This window comes from Hippocampus comes, unplaced genomic scaffold (assembly GCF_001891065.2).
Source record: "Hippocampus comes isolate QL1 unplaced genomic scaffold, H_comes_QL1_v1.1 scaffold238, whole genome shotgun sequence".
NCBI classification, from domain to species: domain Eukaryota; kingdom Metazoa; phylum Chordata; class Actinopteri; order Syngnathiformes; family Syngnathidae; genus Hippocampus; species Hippocampus comes.
In genome coordinates, this window is record NW_017806177.1 from 680,314 (window position 1) to 698,011 (window position 17,698).

The window sequence follows — 17,698 nt, forward strand, 5'->3', positions numbered from 1 at the left end:
GTTCTCCAGTTTTCAAATTTTACACAGTTCTCTGCTTTTTGCCCTTTTATGGCAGGTAAACACGTTACTTAAAATAGATGGTGGAACTGATTATATCCATGATCCGGCAATAGGCAATTCTTTAAGTAGGACACACCGCTCTTGAGCTTTACGACCTACTTGAAGTGATCGAATAAACGACTTAAGTCTCAACAAGCGCGCTCTTAAAACCTTAATGGCACTTTTGTTTAGACCGGAGGCAGTCAGGGAGGCTCGCCCTCACTCCTTCAAGTAAACACGTCTGTTCCAAGGGAAAATAAATATATATATAAATATATATTTGTTTTGTCCAAGCACTCCCATGGAGACATAAAGGCATTTCTTTCACAATTGAAAACAGTTCTCAGACGTCTTAATAGCAAATCTGTGACTTGCTTTCACCAAAATAGCCTTAAGGATGATGAATGATGCTCGTGAATGAATCGGTTTGAAATTCACCGTCGTCACGGGATCCTAAAGTCACGCAAGCATGACTGAGAATTTGTTATCACGTTTGTTTGCTTTGTTGTCATACGGCCAGTCCCAACGACAGCACCCACTCACTCGTTCACACTGTCAGGCGGGCATCAGCCACTCGGCAGAAACATCCACTGGCGCTGGTTACCACAGCAACCCAGACCCAGACTTCTTTTTCAGCTTTGGTTCTTCCAGCACACTCACGCACTCCGAACCGGCGAAAGCAAAAAACAAAAAAACAACCTAGCGCAAAAAAGGAGGTGGGAGGAAACAAGCAAGAAGGATATACTGTACGTTGCCGTTGTCGCTTTCCAATTATCAAACGTGAGGAAAACGGCACGTTGCGCTCATTCACACTTTTCCACGGCGGCTTTAGAAGTTGCCTTGGACTGAATTATTGATGCATCACGCGGGGCTTGGGAAAAAAAAAAAAACATGAATAGAATGTCAAATAAATGCTGGACTACAAATACATTCACCAAGACGTTTGAATGGCAACTCATTCTATTGCCCGCAAGCAATTCTTCTATGACTTCAAAGAAACGGCGGGAATAGTTCATCATTATTATCGTCGTCCTCGTCATTTAATCAGCAGCGCAATCTAATGAGATGGAAGACTTTATTCAGACATCATCTATAATATATTTCAAATGAAAGTGGAACTTAAGAACAATATTCTTTGGGGAGGGCGTGAATAAATCAATAAATAAAATTGAATCACTCAACATGCTCCAAGATAACCAGTTTAGTACATCTCCCCTCCTCCCCTGCCAGACACCCCATAATCTGGATAAAGCCATACATACTTCTGTTGATGCGAAACTCCGCAACTTGCTTCAGCAGTTTCCTGGCTTCAAAATGCGACAAGATGGTAGCAAAGCACTTTGTTTAAAAGTGAAGCTCCTCAACTCAATTCAACATCGTCCCTTGGTGCCAAGATGCCACGAGAGAGTGGGAAACGCAATATTTTGTTGAAGTGAAACTCCTCAACTCACTTCAGCACACAAAGCAGTTCCTTGGCACCAAGATACCACAAGATAGCAGAAAAGCACTACCTTTGTCTAAGTGCCTCAACTCACTTCAACATAGCTTTTTCAACATCGTTCCTTCGAAGTAAGGTGCAATGTGAGGATGACAAAAACACTACTTTTGTCGGAGTAAAGCTCCTCAACTCACTTCAACATGCCTACTTGGCACCAAGATGCTGAGCGATGTCAGGGAAAAGGGATTTTTGTCAATGTGAAGCTCCTCAACTTCCGAAGCAAGATGCCATGAGATGGCGGATTTGCAGGACTTTTGATGAAATGAAATTTCTCAACTCAATTCAACATGGTTCCTTGGCACCAAGATGCCACGAGATGGTAGTCCAGCACTGCTTTTGTCTAGGCGAAGTTATTCAACTCAATTCTGGCATAGCGATGCCACAAGATGGTAGCAAAGCACTACTTGTGGCCAAAGGGCGTCTCCAGTGACACTCGGGACCACAGCAAAGTGCCAGATGATGCCTGCTGGCTGCAGCAGGCAAAATATAGCTACGGCCAACCGCAGCAATGTGAAGTCAGCGTCCGCGGCCGAGGACCTGCCCCACGTAATTACAGCCTCAGCCTCCGCCACAGTAATTAGAGACTATTTCAACAAGGATGGCGAGTTTTCTCCATCGGCCTGCCCCGCCCCCCCTCTCCCTCCATCCCTCTCTCCACCGCTTGCTCACTCGCTCGTTTTCAACGCCTCCTCCTCTCATCCGCCCCCGCACAGCCTATATGAAGCAATGATTGGGGTGGGGGGTTCTGATGGGGGGGGTGTGCAAAGTAAAAAGCCACCAAGCTCATAAAAAGAAGCGCGGCAACGACGCAGCAGTGAGTGTGTACAAGTGTGGCGTCCGTCCTTGAACAAGCAGAGATGGATAAAAAAAATAAAAAATAAAAAAATACAAAAGAAAGAAAGAAAGCAAAAAGACCGTCTCAAAAGCGTCCGCCCCCGGCCGTGCGCAGGAGGTGGGCGTGTGGAGCAGCAGTCCTTCTCGCTCTGCATCGGCAACAAATGTGCTCTTCTGCAAGGCGTTGAGGGCGAGTTCTTGCGGAGCATAATGCAATCGTTTCAAGATCAGAAAAGACAACAGCAGGCACCGACTTGCCCAAACTACCCCCCGCCCCCCGACTCAAGACGGGCAGAAGCTCACGAGCCGTTTTCAACTCCATTAAGTGCTCTGCGAGGCCCTGACGATGTAGCGCCGGATCAATAAAGTGACGGATGGCGTCACCGTTTTCAGTTCTGGAGGGGGAATTTGGACTGTTATTTCAAGAGCTGATGTGGATTGCTTCCAATAACAACATGGCTCCTTAAAATGGGGGAACTCGTTTCCAAAAGCACAGTCTGTGTTGCCAGTGATTCAGATTCACATATTTGCAGATTTTTCGGTCTTTTCAATAATTTTTCATATCTTGTTCTTTTCCCGGTGGACGACTAGTTAGCACGTCCGCCTCATAGTGCAGAGGTGCAGGGTTCGATTCTGGCTGCGGCCTTCCTGTGTGGAGTTTGCACGTTCTCCCCATGCTTGCTCAGGTTTTCTCCGGGTACTCCGGTTTCCTCCCACGTTCCAAAAACATGCGTGGCAGGTTAATGGAACACTCTAAATTGTCCCTCGGTGTGATTGTGAGCACGAATGGTTGTCCAGTTATGTGTGCCCTGCGATTGGCTAGCAAACAGTTGAGGGTATACTCCGCTTACTGCCCAAAAACAGCTGGGATAGGTTCCAGCACTCCCACGACCCTTGTGAGAATAAGCGGATTAGAAAACTGATGGATGGACGGATGGTCTTTTCCCATTATTTACAGGACGGGCCCCAAAAATCTTTTTGCGTGTTTGGCGCAAGAGCCGCCCGTGAGCCTTTTGGCACGCCAACATGACACAAAGGCGCCCGTAAGAATAATGGCGCCTTGTTGCTAAGAGACCACCTGTTCCCGTCTCCCACATGAACTGCTTTCCTCTCATCATCTCGACACAGCACTGAGCCGAGGTGGACTGACAGGGGAAGCCATGATGAAACCATTATGAAACGTAACAATCACTCCTTAATAGAGCTCGCGAGGATTTTGCTCATCGGAATTTGAAAAAGGGGATACGCTGATTTATTTTTATTTTTTTTATATCATGTTTACAAACAGTTTTCTCTCTGTAGTGCGATCTGAAAACATGTCTGTCAGCAAGCCATCCTTTAATTCAGCCCAACGGTTACGCAACCATGTCCACGGGCCACAGACACACAGTATAGCTTATAAAGTGCTGCCTCCTGGAGTGAATTTTTTTTTGTTTTTTTTAAAACAAATTCTGGGCAACGCTTCCATGAATAGAAGCACGCTGATGAGATTTCACCCGCTAAGACTGTCGACAAATCTTGGGCTGCACCCCCGGTTGCCAAGGTAATGAAAGACGGACTCTGCATTGCTCAGCAGTCTATGGCAGGGCTCCCCAACCGCCGGGCCGCAGACCGGTACCGCGGGTCATTTGGTGCCGGGGCACACAGAAAGAAGAAATAACTTACATTCCTTCCATTTTTTCATTTCAGAATCTGAAAGATGTTTTATTTTGAAAAATGACCGGATTCTCTGTTATATCAGTCTACAGTATGTCATTCTTGACACAGGTGAACGCGCGCTTCTCGGACACATGATAGGTTACCGCATAAAAAAAACAAACGTCTGACAAGTTTTTTGGGAAGGGGAAAAGGCCCAGCCAGGAGACAGAAGAGGAGCCTACGATTTTCAAGAAAGAGAAGGCTACATTTAATAGGCAGTATCAGGAGTCCGATTTCAAATACGACTTTATCTCAACGGGAGATTCACACGCACCAAGCCTACTCTGCATAATAAGCGGCGATGGTGAGTCGTATTTTTCATGCACTTTTTATTTGCGGCGGATCTTATTTTGAAGTCACGTGATCATAGCGACCAGAGAATGTTGCGGCCAGATAAGACGTTGCTCGTGTCATGATTCGTGTTTATTATTATGTTTCGAAAATACCACACTTTTCATGCAGGCCATATCATATTATATGGTTGGATCTATCCTGTCCCTGAAAATATTGTCTGACATGAAATCGGTCCGTGGGGCAAAAAAGGTTGGGGACCTCTGGTCGATGGGATGACATGGGATTTATGCAATCATAGTCAACATTGCGGCTGGTATACATTAGTGGAATTTAAAATAATATGAAAAGAACAATTATGGCGAAACCAGAACATAAATGCACAGTAGGGGTGTTATGGGAACTTGCTTTGAAACTAAGTTTTAAATTTTCATGTGAAAACAATTCGATCTACTCATTATTTTCTTCTTCTATGCTATTACTATTTATTATTTACTATATTTATTCTACAAATATATTGCTAATGCTTTATTTTACATTGCACTTATATTGAAATGTGTACAGTTCTTTTCTGAAACATTTATTTTGTGCAATGAAACACTTTATTCCCCCCCCCCCAATTTTGCTGCTGTAGACTGCAAATTTTCCCAGTGTGGGACAAATAAAGGTTATCTTAGTTTACTATTAGTTGGGTAAATATAGTACGAGACAGGGAAGTCACAATGGGCAGTATGACACTGTACTATTGACATGCTTTGGTCAGTGCTGCTGTTTTGTTTAGCAACAGGTTCATAAAGGCTAAGACTTAAATATTTGAAAAAAAAATACAAAAATCAATGAATGAATGAATGATTGTGATTATTAATTGTGACTTCAATATCAATCAAAATCGTGTTGATTATTTTCCCAAAATTGCCCAGCCCTAGCGTGGCACCTCATAAAATGAAAGTCAGAATTCAACCAAAAGTTTCCAGGAAAAAAACGGCTGGGCAGTTGACACTGCCGCTATGCATTGATATCGTGTTTGACTTCAGAAATTCAATTTTGTTAGCCACAACAGAGCTAGTCACAACCTTTGCTAAGTGTCTAAGATGAGTGTGATCTTACTTTGGATTTTGACATTGATTGCAGCTTGCACAATTGACTCACACCTTTGATTCAATGAGCCATTTCGAAAACCTAGCGTCATTCCTAGCTAACCAACATGTATTGGTTTTCCTTTCATAAGACGCTGGTATCGTCTTTTCTGTTCCAGGCCGTGGTGACAATGGGAGCGGCTGCATGGGAAAAATGAATGTTGTCCCGAGGGCTGATCTTGATGGGCCACACCTTAATAGCGTCTTACCTGCCTAGGTGTGTTTGAATACCTGCGCTGCGCGAGAATCGGATGCACGCTCACTCGAGGAGCTAACGGAAGCCGCATTGTGGCCTCGCAGTCGTTCTTTCTCCTCCCGGTTGGGCCCCGATTAATCTGCTCGGGTCAAGCGCTCAGACTTCATCCGCAGGCACGTTAAGAGGCTTGCACTTCTTGCAGACGCCTGGCCAAACCCGAAGCCAGCTGGTGGAAAAGGCACACACGCAAGGCCACACCAAAGCGTATTTTGAACAACCTGCTGGTGGTGTATATGGTTGGGGTTTGGGCAACCACAGTAAAACCATTTGCATGAATGTAAAAGTTTTGTTTTAAAAATTTTTGTTTGATGAGGGGAAAAAATTATCACAATTCTTTTGACTGAGATTTAAAATCACACTTATTTACATTACGTATGTTAAGGCCACCCAAAACTGCGATTAACTTGTCCGAAAACTAAAAAAACACAGCGTTGTCCTGAAGGTGAACAATGGTTGTTTATATAAACGAGTTGAATAACACGAAGGACAGGTTGAGTCATTTCGTAAACACTCTTTGTGTACTAGCACTTGAACGCATCACCCAACAAAAAGCCTGATGAAGGCTCGTTATTGGTTGATGCTATCAATTGTTAATAAGCCTGTTGCTTGGCCAAACCTCTTATTGTCATCGTGGTTCTAATCTAATCACCTTGGCCAAAAGCACCAAACAAACATGCAAGATTTTATTTTACATTCAATGAAAAGGCAACGGTCTGCGTGGACGTCACGAAACATCAGCTGATCAGATGCTAACCTTAGACTCGGTGACGCAGCATGTGGCTCGTTGCCCAATGTTGTTCCCATATGCTGTGTTCCAAATACAGTGTTGCCCTACAAATAGCAAAAATCCACACGCAAATGACCGCCCCACCCCATGCCCCAAAAGATTGCATTGCATTGCATGCTTTTCTATTAGAAAGGGCTATGTCCTGTCTACATGAAGCACTTCACCTCACTTCAGCATAGTTCTTTGACCACAAGGTGGCATCTAAGCACTATTTTATTTTACAGGACTACGAGCCATCGAAGCTCCTTATCTCACTTCAATTTAATTCCTCAGCACCAATACGCCACAAGATTGCGCCAAAGGACTACTTTTCGATTAGATGGGGCTATGGCCGGCCTCGATCAAGCCCCCCCACCCCCTCTCACTTCAATATAAATCCATGGCACCATGATGCCACACGCTGGCTCCAAAGCACTATTTGTATTTTTGACAGCGCTTTTGGCCTGAGCACAAAAAAAGTGTTAATTGCACTAAAACTGATTTTTATGCCCATGTCTCGTAGGAGCAAAAGATTTCAGCCAGATACTTTCGGTCTAAAATGGACCTAATGGTGTTCACCAACAAGCCTAAAATGACATCGTAGACGAGCGGTTAGTGAAGTCTCAGTCTGTGAAATATTCCAGCACACAAAAAGTGCCTTGACAGCATGACCACGCCATGCCTTTCGCAGTCGATGCCACTGGGTCAGATCAGCTCCCATGTCTCTGCAGCTGTCAAAGGATATGGCAGGCGCTGCCTTCCACCTCGCAAGGCGGGCCTTCAACAAACCGTCTGCAACCGTTCTCCAATTTTCAGCTTCTGGACGCTTCCAATAATATGGAAGCTGTAATTGGAATAAAGGCCTCGGACAGACGGAGCCTCTCAGCTTTGGGTCGTTCGATCAACTGAGCACAAAAATAGCCTCCCGTCTTCCCCCGACGCCTCTAAAAAGAGGCACCGGTCCATCACTCTCGACTCATCTGACCTCTTTTCTCAAACGTGTCTGCTCCCTGAAGGGCAGCCAGCAGGCTCACTCATCTACTTTGGCTTCAGCTCCTCCTCAAAACTTATTCATACATTGTACATTCAGCCACTTTAATAATGGCTTATATTACTCTTGCGAGATAACGCTCAGGTACCTGGGAACGGTCGTGATGGGACATTCCATTAGATATGGCTGGAGCCATCATTATTATGATTAATAATATCACATTGGTAACTTGACTTCAAGTTGAATTTGCTTGGTGACTTAAATCACTTGGATCTCAAATCAACATTCCCCAGTGAAATGAATAAAAATGCCATTAATCCATTCCAACCTCCCAACATGGAAACATGTTTTACAAATAAAATAGCACTCTAAAGTATAATACTTTATATAAAAAAAAAAAAACACACACACACAGCAATAAAATAATTCAATACAAGGTGAAGAATTACACATCACAATTTTATGCTCGAATTGAATGGACATTGTGCTGATCCTTCGGGCATGAACACAATGGCTACCGGGGGGCAAAATAATACATACAAAGATATGAAACACGTTGATTTAAAATGATGAAACATGGAGAAGAAAAATATATAATATCAATGCTAGTGTAATCCTTACTTTTATGTTTAGTTTAAGGATAAACTTGAAGCGGGAGTTCACCTGCACTTTCAGAGTTTGTTGCCAATTTCACTGCCGCCATCTAGCACTAAGGAGCCTGAAGATCAGGGCCAATCTACAGTAACAAAAACTCGAGTTTGCATCTGTATATTATTTGTATGTTAGGAAATATGTTTAACATGTACATGTTTGTGTTCTAAAAATGGAAGATAATATTTCATTAGTTCTTGCAAGTAGATGATATCACTTTAAAATTATTAGTTTTAATGATTTGTAAATGTTATTTTATTGTATTTTAACTTTTAACATTGACACACAAAAAGAGAGTGACAGCCCGAATTTACATGCTAGCCCACTGCTTAGGACTGATAATTTGTTTCATTCTGATATTTTTATTCTGGTTTCACCAAGGGCTGCTTCTAATGGACCTTTGCACCGTGACATGAACATACCGGTGGGTGGCAATAACTCCAACGACACCCTCAGTAAACAAAACCTTCCAAATCATTTAACCTAGCCAGCCACGGCAGGTAAGAAAACAGAGTAAATCGCATGAAGATTTTAGCCGTAGTTTGGATAAAGTGTCAACTGAAAAGAAGATGTCACGTGCGGTAAATTTGCCAAAAATGGAGACTTAACACAAGCTGCAATACAGTTCAACAAATGACATGATGGATATTCCGTCATGCTCATTAACAGAGTGGCTAATTGACTGACTGTTCTGTTGCTCGGATTAAGGGCGCACACACACACGTGCTCTTTTGAGATGTATCGAATACTTTTATCAAACCCTGGTCCTCAGGGCCGCTTTCCCATCGTTCCGTGCTGCAACACACCTGATTCAAATGATCAGGATCATTATCTTGCTTCTTCAGAGCTTGCTGATCAGATGATCAGGTGTGTTGCAGCAGGGAGAGATGGGAAACGGGTAGGAAAGCGGCCCTCGGGGACCCAAGTTTGACACCTATGCTATAGAGCTTACATTAGCTAGTAGGCTAGCTATGACAATATGTTGGCTAAATTACTCAAAGACAACCCAAGCAAATATTCTCAAACATCTGTTACAAAATGTCTTCCAAAAACCCCAATGCTGGAGGTTTGGTTCCCAGTCCGTCCATTTCAAAGTGAATCACTGTTTGTAGAACTATGCACCACATCCACTCAACGAAACTTTTCAGCCGGCGCAAAGCCATACAAGTTTTTGTTTTAGTTCAGGTGTAAACATTTCTGCCACCTGGAAGTATTTTCTTGCCTATTATTTACAAACATGAAATGTTGGACTCCTATGTTGGACAATGCTAAGATAGCAGAAATATCAGAATGTTGCAGTGCAGACCACGACCAGCAAAATTACCTCTGATTTGACTGTGTCCGTAATCATGACACATATTTAAGCATCCCAAATATTAGAAACAACACTTCGACACCACTATGGAAATCATACTGTTCAATTCTAGGCAGCATACAAGTGTCTAGTTCACATAGTATGTATTGCCACTCTCTTTCCAGGTTCCACTATAAGCTTCACATGCTTTTTGTTGAATGCAGAACAGGTTTGCACGTTGAAATGGCCGTGAGCAAATGTTTACTTGTTGCAACAGAGACGGACAGAAAGAGGCCCAACCTTCACTTGAACTCCTGGAATGTCTCCCATTTAAGCACGAAAGATGTGCGGGGGGGGTGCGCTGAACTGAAGCCCACAGTGCAGCGTGGGGCTCAGCTCCCCACTTTGTTGGTGGACAGGTGGGGAATAGGCTAAGTGGATTGGGAATCAAGGCCTTCATTCTGAAATGGATCGTGCACGCACGCGTGCGTGGTTGTGTTGATGAAAAAAAAGAGGATCAATTAATCAATTGCCACGTCGTCAAACATTTAACCAAGTGCGAGGACAGCATTCCAAATTGATTTGAGGGGGTATAAGCGACGTATTGTCCAAACAAACTCAAATGTTTCACTGACAAAAGCAGCGCACAAACTTTATTCATGAAGCAGCACCTTACCTTGTAGACATTTTCCGTCACTCGGTGAACCTCGTCGGTGCGAGACATCGTGCAATCTTCGGCCAGGACCATAAAAGATCTTTCCTCCAAACGAGTATCCGCGTGAAAACTGCAGGAAATTTGGTTAAAAGGGGAGCTGTGAGGCTTGGGGACGATGTCGCACGGCCGAAATCCGACTGCAACTGAACTCACCTTTCCTCTTCACGGACAGCTGACTGCCTCCCGGCGCCTTCAATGACACTCGGTTTTCACAACTTCTCCCACGTTGCACATCAAATCCCAGAGCCCCAACTCGACCATTTGTCCAACCCTTTAATTCCAACATATGCTTTTTAACGTGAATGACATGAGGTTCTTCACGAGTGCACGCAGAGGCGCGATTGAAATAGGGAGGGCGGTTTTCCTACTGTCAGAGAACGCAGCATCCTCCTTCAGTTGAAGCGTACATTTGCTGGCGGCCGCCCACACGTTTTTCTTACAGTTGACTCCCAGTCCTTTATCATGCTGTAAGCAAAACGTCACCTTTTCGGCTCTATTTACCCGTATAAACGAACAAAACACGCGCTGCTTTATTGCAATGTTACACTGGAATAGGTGGTCTTTATATACTTACAGTGATAACTGACCATTACAACACGCAATACTTTGTTTTTTGCCCTTGTACGGTACAGTATGCACATAAAGACTGTTCCTCGGAATGGTAATTAGTATAGGGATGTAAATTACATCCAAGACGCAGTGCTCCTTTTGCCCATTTGTTTTAGATTGATGGTCTCAAATCGCGTACGCGACATGACCCGATTTACGTACATATTAATCGTAAACCGAGGACCTCGCAGTATTTTGTCCCACTAATTGAAAGCAATACTTTAACGCAAAAGGCCGACTTGCAAGCGCGAGCAGTGCAAAAAATAAAATAAACTGAACAAAGAGCGCCGCTTTGTGGAGTAATGGGTTTACGCGTACATAAATTCAACACGGCAGGCGCGGCGGCAGGCTCCGCACGGACCAAGGAGTCGAATGCGCGCTCGAGTCGGAAAGCCTCGCTGAAACCTGACCCGGCGCAATGAAGGTGAGGGCCGGCGCCACGCTGGCCGCCGTGGGATCCCGCCCCCGCGGGGCATGTCTTTCCGGGTGCACCACTGGCCCGCAGCTGTACTGCGTTTGCGAGTGGAGGCTGGCTTGACCGCAGTGCTGTGTCTGGGTGGTGGAAGGACATCGCACTCGATAGGACCCGAAAGATGGTGAACTTTGACTGGGCAGGGCGAAGTCAGAGGAAACTCTGGCGGAGGCCCGCAGTGATCCTGACGTGCAAATAAGTCGTCCGACCTCGGTCTAGGGGTCAATGACTAATCGAACCATCTAGTACATAGGTGTCAAACTCAAGGCCGGGAGGGCCACATCTGACCCATATCATTCTATGTGGCTTGCAAAAGCAATTCAAACATGTCAACTTCCATGGTGCTTGCTAAAATCCCGACCAAAATTAAAATTTCTCATCTGTATGCGAGCATTTTCTTGCTACCAAACCCATCATTACAGTAACTTGAACAATAGTTGATTAAACCTGTTATTCTTGACTTCTTTATATGGTTTCAGTCATAATGGCCCTTCAAGGGAAACGGTCACTAAAATGTGGCCCTTGACAAAAATGTGTATGACATCCGTGATCTAATAGGTCGTGCACCCCAAAGTCCGGTTCACTGGCGTGGAATGCGAGCCGCCCAGTGGGCCTCTTTTGGTAAGCAGAACTAGCGCTCCAGGATGGACCGAACGCCAGGTTAAGGCGCCCGATGCTGAAGCTCATCGGACCCCTGTAAGGGCATTGGTCAAGATAGACAGCAGGACATTGGCCATGGGAGTCCGAACCCGCCAAGGAGTTTGTAAAAACTTACCTCGTGAATCAACGAGCCTTGAAAATGGATGGTGCTTGAGCATCGGGCCCACACCTGGCCGTCACCGACAGAGTAACATTGCGAGGACTAGGCTGCGACAAGAGATTTTGTCTTCATGACTATAATTGGTATTGGAGTAATTCAAAAGTACAGTAATTAAAGGTATTCAAATTACATTACTTCAATAGTATGACACTTAGACTACATTACTAAGTTGTTTTGTTTTTTTGTTTTTTTACCAGGTAGCTAGTAACTGTATCGGAATACATTTTATATGTAACCCTCCCAACCCTGATTCTTAGGCTAGGTTCATACTGCAGACAAATGCAACCCAGATCAGATTTTTTTTAGCCCATATGCGATCTATATCTGATTTTATCAATTACAGTCTGAACGGCTCAATTCAGATTTTTTTTCAAATCCAACTTGGGTCTCTTTCATAATGTGGTCCTAGATCGGATATGTATCCGCTTTTTGCAATGCAACCTCCGTCCGAACTGCCATGTTATATATACCCGGCCTGTACAACATCCAAATTCCAAAATGTGTGTGTGTGTGGGGGGGGGGGGGGGACAGTGCTTCGGGGGTGCGATTGTCCATGAATCTACACAGTTGTTTTGAGTAACAGTATTGACTTTATATTTGACTTTAATTTAATCCCATTTGAAACATAAAGCATAAAGGCGACACTTATTGTGATAGTAGCAATTAAGCCACAAAGAGGGTTCATTTATTATGCGTAGATGTCTCCGGGAACCAAAAAGCCTGGCCTCATTTCCCCAAAATATTTATACCTCCTCTCCTATTGCTCCTCTGTAGATGAGATGTTAAAAAGATAAGCCTCTAAAATGTAGGCGGTGACCACATTTTCTTACGTAGACACTACGTGGAGCCACGTCGTATCTTCTACGCATGCGGGTCACTTTCGTGACGCATTTGGTTCACACACCAGACAGACTGAAGTCGCATTTAATATGTAATGTGAAGGCTTACAACAACAACAACAACAAAAAAAATCGGATTTTACCATAAAATCTAAATTGAGGATTAAGACCAGCAAGGTGCACCGAGCCTTAGTTTCTCATAAAACTGTTAAATAGTGCCTGACTGGCGCAGAATGTTTTCATACACCATTAAATAAGTGACACTCCTCAAAATTCGCGTTGGCAAAAGAAACGTGAGTGTTTGGCTCCCCCAAATCCTGAAATGCATAGAATCTCATATAAATATGAAAAAACAAAATGTTTTGATTTAATTGACATTATTTAACATGACATATTAGCCTCTGGGCCCTGGGGTCACTTGCTGGTCAGTCAGGAAGGAGAAGTCAAGAAAGCATTTAGTCGTATTTAAAGTTGAAGTGCTTTATTAGCAATGAATATTGTTATTTTATAGAGTGAAACAGCCTATAGGATATTAAAAAGTGCTGTAAATTAGACAAAGATTGACATTTTAACACTTTTAACATTATGAAGCACTGAATAGCCTAAACTTGAGCATATACTGTAGACCTGGCCTACTGTATTGTATACATACAAAGTGCTGTAAATTAAACAAAGCCAGTCTCTGGGGATACTTTGAATGAACAATGAATTCTGCTGTCTCCCAGAAAATCCTGAAGGAGAATGTCCGACAATCAATTTGCGTCCTCAAACTCATGCGCTCTTGGATCATGCAGCAGGACAAAAATCCAAAACACACCAGCAAGTCCACCTCGGAATGCCTAAAAAAACAAACAAACAAACAAATTAAGTTTTTGGACTGGCCAGTCAAAGTCTGGGTTTGAATCCTATCGAGATGCTGTGTTGCATGTGGTCAATCCCATCAGAACCAGCAGTCTTCACAGCAGTACCAGACCGGCTGATGGCACGAAGGGGAGGACGAAGTGTTGTCGATGTAGACGGTACCTGAGCCTTCAGCATTTGAAAAGGGAAGTGACACATGACATCACATTCCTTATGTACTCAGGAGCCACACATTCTGTTGGAAAATAACTTGTTGCTGGAGCACATTCATAATTTGCTTCTTCTAAATTGTTACAATTTCAGCATCTTGTGACTATACCTTATAGTCTTGTATAAATAATTCAAGAAAATATTACCGACCAACTTACAAATGTTTTTTTTGTTTTGTTTTTTTACAATTAGAGAGCACGTTCATACATTGAGCGGACATGAAGAGTTCACTCTACCTAAAATCTGAACTACCCGGAAAAGTTTTTGGGTGTCTGTGTGTGGTGTGAAACTTTTTGACTAATCTGTGCATGCAAAGAGAAACAATGCAACAATATTCACAGGTTTAAAATGATATTTAAACAAATGATCTGGTCACAGTATATATCAGTAAAGATTATATCAGTGCTATCTGTCAAATGTAAACATGTGCTTTTTGGTTCTGTACAATTGTGGGTATGTGCTGTCTTGACCATTGCTGGTGTTGTTTACCTTCCCATTATCGTAAATTACTGTTGTTGCAATGGAATACGCCATCATGGTATTTGTATTTTTATTGTTATTATTATTTTTTAATGATAGTTGATTAAATAAATGTTCTTCCGATGCCCTTTCAGGGATATTAACTTTTTGTTACCAATTTCCTCATTTGTGATTAGAATTTGTTGGAATATGACACTGGCTGTTGCTTTTATTATTGCCTGAAATAAAAATAAAAATGAATGAATGAGGTGATTTGGATATACAGCCTTGGGTTTAGCTTTTAAACGGCTCACGATATTTTGTGGCCGTTTATTTTGTTTTTTGTTCACAGCTTGTCTAACCAATCAGTGCAACAGAGCGTGACCCAATTAGCAACTAGTTTTTCTGCAAGGTACTAATTGGAAGAGGGAGCTGATTGGGTAACACAAGAGATCACGTAAACGAGCACATGTGGGTTCAATCCCCCCCCCCCCGCCCCACCCCCACACACAGACACACACACACACACCCACACCCTTTGGAATACAACAGCAACTGCTCATTTTAGCATGTACTCCAAGCCAATGGAGAAAATAAAGTGGTACATACCTGGAAGATTCTGGCAATTTTATCCACAATCACATTGCATCCCTTGAGCGCCAGCCTTTTGTTTCCTTTAAGAAGGATGTAACTCGAGTCCATTGTACACAATGAATTGTTTACTTCACTTAGACCCCGCTGACGACAGTCGATGGCACTATCCTGTGCTTCCTGCAATGCGTAGACTGAAAACCATAAAAATTCAACATTGAAAATGGAAATCCAGAAATTCAAGCCCTTTCCAGAAAACTCCATATTTTGATTTTTTTCTAAGGTCATTAGTTGTCCTATTTTTGTTTTAAAAACGAAAATTGAAAATATCACCCCAAATGTTCATTTTTAGTTGCTTTTCAGAATTAAAATTAGCATGAACGGCGGTACACGGACCCAGATAAAAGCATGTTTTCCGTGTTTCAATTTCCAATTTATAGAAGCGATACAGGCGATGCCTCATTCCGGCTCACTGGAAACAGCAACACTGCCTTCTGGCGGATGGAGAAGGAATAGCGTTTCAACACATGCAAATATTTTCAACTGTTGTGTGTGTGTGTGTGTGTGTGTGTCTGAGTACCTTAAAACTGTGTAAAACGTTTGTTTCAAAATCAACGAGCATGCACGCTGATCCACAAACGCACATTCAACAATTCACAAGTGGAACTGAATATTTACAAAGGACAAGTCATGATAAATGCTCATACAACATTAACATGTAAATTGTGCAAATATTTGTGGACTTGAAAAACATGAAAATCGCACGTATATTTGTGGATTTCAAAAAACATGTCAATATCGCGCATATACAGCATTTGCGGATCTCAAAAACTTGAAAATCACTGACATATTTGTGGATCTCAAAAACACGTGAAAGAAAACAAATATAGTTGAGTGAATCATTTTGAGACAAATCTGTCCCGATACTCAGGCTCATAATGAAAAGCTGGACCACAATCTACAAAAAAAAAAAACAAAACCTGAAACCGATAATGATTAGTGTTATCGTAACGCTATTTTGAATAAGTAATGCTAGCATAGTAACAGACAGGGCTAATGTAGGCTTGTTTGGAGCACACAAGACAGTGCTCCTCTTGTGCACAAAAGTGAGGACCCTGTGGCTTGTGTCAGAGACTCGATGAGGGGACATCTTAGTCAAGTGAAATGAGGTTGCAATTTTAAAACTGCAATCTCTCCCTTTAGAGAGGACACATCACGCTAAATCAACTTTATACAGCTTTTCGCCATGTTAAAATAGGAATTCCTCACCAAAAAACACTGCCATGGTGGTGGTTTCCTCGATTCCCCCATCTCTGAGCATTCCTGCTCATTCCACCTCTCAGCGACCGCTCTGCCCAATCCAAGAAAACAATTACATCCTCACTTTTCTACGTCGCAAAATGAGGAACCACCCCGTACCGCCCCTGAAGATTAAACACAGCCAGTTTCTCAGAGCAGCAACAAGTGAAACACTTTGATTTTGCAGTTGGGCAGAAATGGCTACTTTCACACAGTGGGTCCCATTCTCTTGAATGAGAGGTCTCCTGCAGCCAGAGCGGAACGTCACCGTTTCCCCAACCCAACGGTTGTGGCTCCCGCCTCGGAGATGGCGGTTTTGGGCAACCGCCAACCGGCTTCAGACGCCGCAGAGTAAAGACCTCGACCCGTTAACTTGCACGGGCAGTCAAATGAATGTTAGTGAGCTCGGAGTGTTGTGTGGGATTGTTTGGGACTAATGGAAAAGCGGCACGAGTGTGCCAAGTGGTAACAACTGTTCATTGACTGATTTGTGGGTGGTGTGCAATAGAACTCTGGATGTCACCCGACTAGTCCCCTTTGTATGTGTTTACGCAGCCGCAATGTCAGTACAGTTGCGGCAGCATGCCAAAGACTAACAATAGAGAGCAGCGCTAAAAGTGTTTATCTGTCTACATTTCGTCCGATTCGATTCACATCTCAGTTTGATGAAAAGGACATGACAAACATGGACAGGATAGTATATATTACTGATCTATGAAGCTGCCGGCAGGAGTGGGTTTTTTTTTCCTATCGCGATGAGAGGTAGGGAGAATGCCGTGGCCGGATCTAAAATTACAAGTTGTGACATCTGGATTTGTTTTTCCCCTTAATGTGTGGTCAATATTACTATCTAGGCTTCACGCTGCCCTTGCACTGTTATCAGCTATGCTAGAATCTGCAGATTCGGCGGCAGCCACCGCAATCATTTATCCCAGAGGAAGTATTGATCAATTATCAAATTTAACACTGTATTATCTATGAAACCATAGCAACAGAAACAAGAATTGTTTATGGCATAAATTAAACAGACTATTTCCCGCAAATTTTGTGTGTGGTGGGAAGCTAGCTTGGGCTATTATTTTGGGTATGTTAGCATCTGCTGATTCAGCCACCTTTTGCCATGATTTGTAGAGTAAACCTGTCACTCAACAGTGTGATCGCTAGTTTATTTTTGCTATCCATCGGCTATGCCTTGGTTCTTCTTTTGGCAGCTTGTAGAATACTGACCCCTTCTTTTGCCTCCTCTTGTTGTGGCACCATTTACTCTAATTAGCGGCACGTTTTCTATACCGCCAAACTGCTACTGTTTACCAGAGATGAAAGTGGACTTTTCTGAAAATTCCGGGGAAAAAAAAAATTAATAAAAAAA

The 17,698-nt window shown here is 43.1% G+C and overlaps 1 protein-coding gene and 1 long non-coding RNA gene across 7 annotated transcripts in view; both read right to left on the minus strand.

Annotated features, from left to right (window-relative positions):
* The window catches only part of baiap2a (BAR/IMD domain containing adaptor protein 2a), a 69,125-nt gene extending 58,587 nt beyond the window's left edge, over positions 1 to 10,538 (minus strand). For 5 of the 6 annotated variants that reach the window (XM_019897409.1, XM_019897411.1, XM_019897413.1 and 2 more), the window contains exon 1: positions 10,131 to 10,316. In XM_019897409.1, coding sequence (XP_019752968.1) covers positions 10,131 to 10,202 — 72 coding nt within the window. In that variant the 5' untranslated portion in view covers positions 10,203 to 10,316. The other variant, XM_019897408.1, reaches the window with a different exon arrangement.
* Positions 10,539 to 14,545: 4,007 nt separating this feature from the next.
* LOC109532500 (uncharacterized) lies at positions 14,546 to 17,634 on the minus strand. The gene is made up of 2 exons (XR_002171387.1): positions 15,427 to 17,634; positions 14,546 to 15,224 (listed from the first exon to the last, which is right to left on the minus strand). It is a non-coding gene; the product is annotated as an uncharacterized LOC109532500 (long non-coding RNA).
* Positions 17,635 to 17,698: the final 64 nt, after the last annotated feature.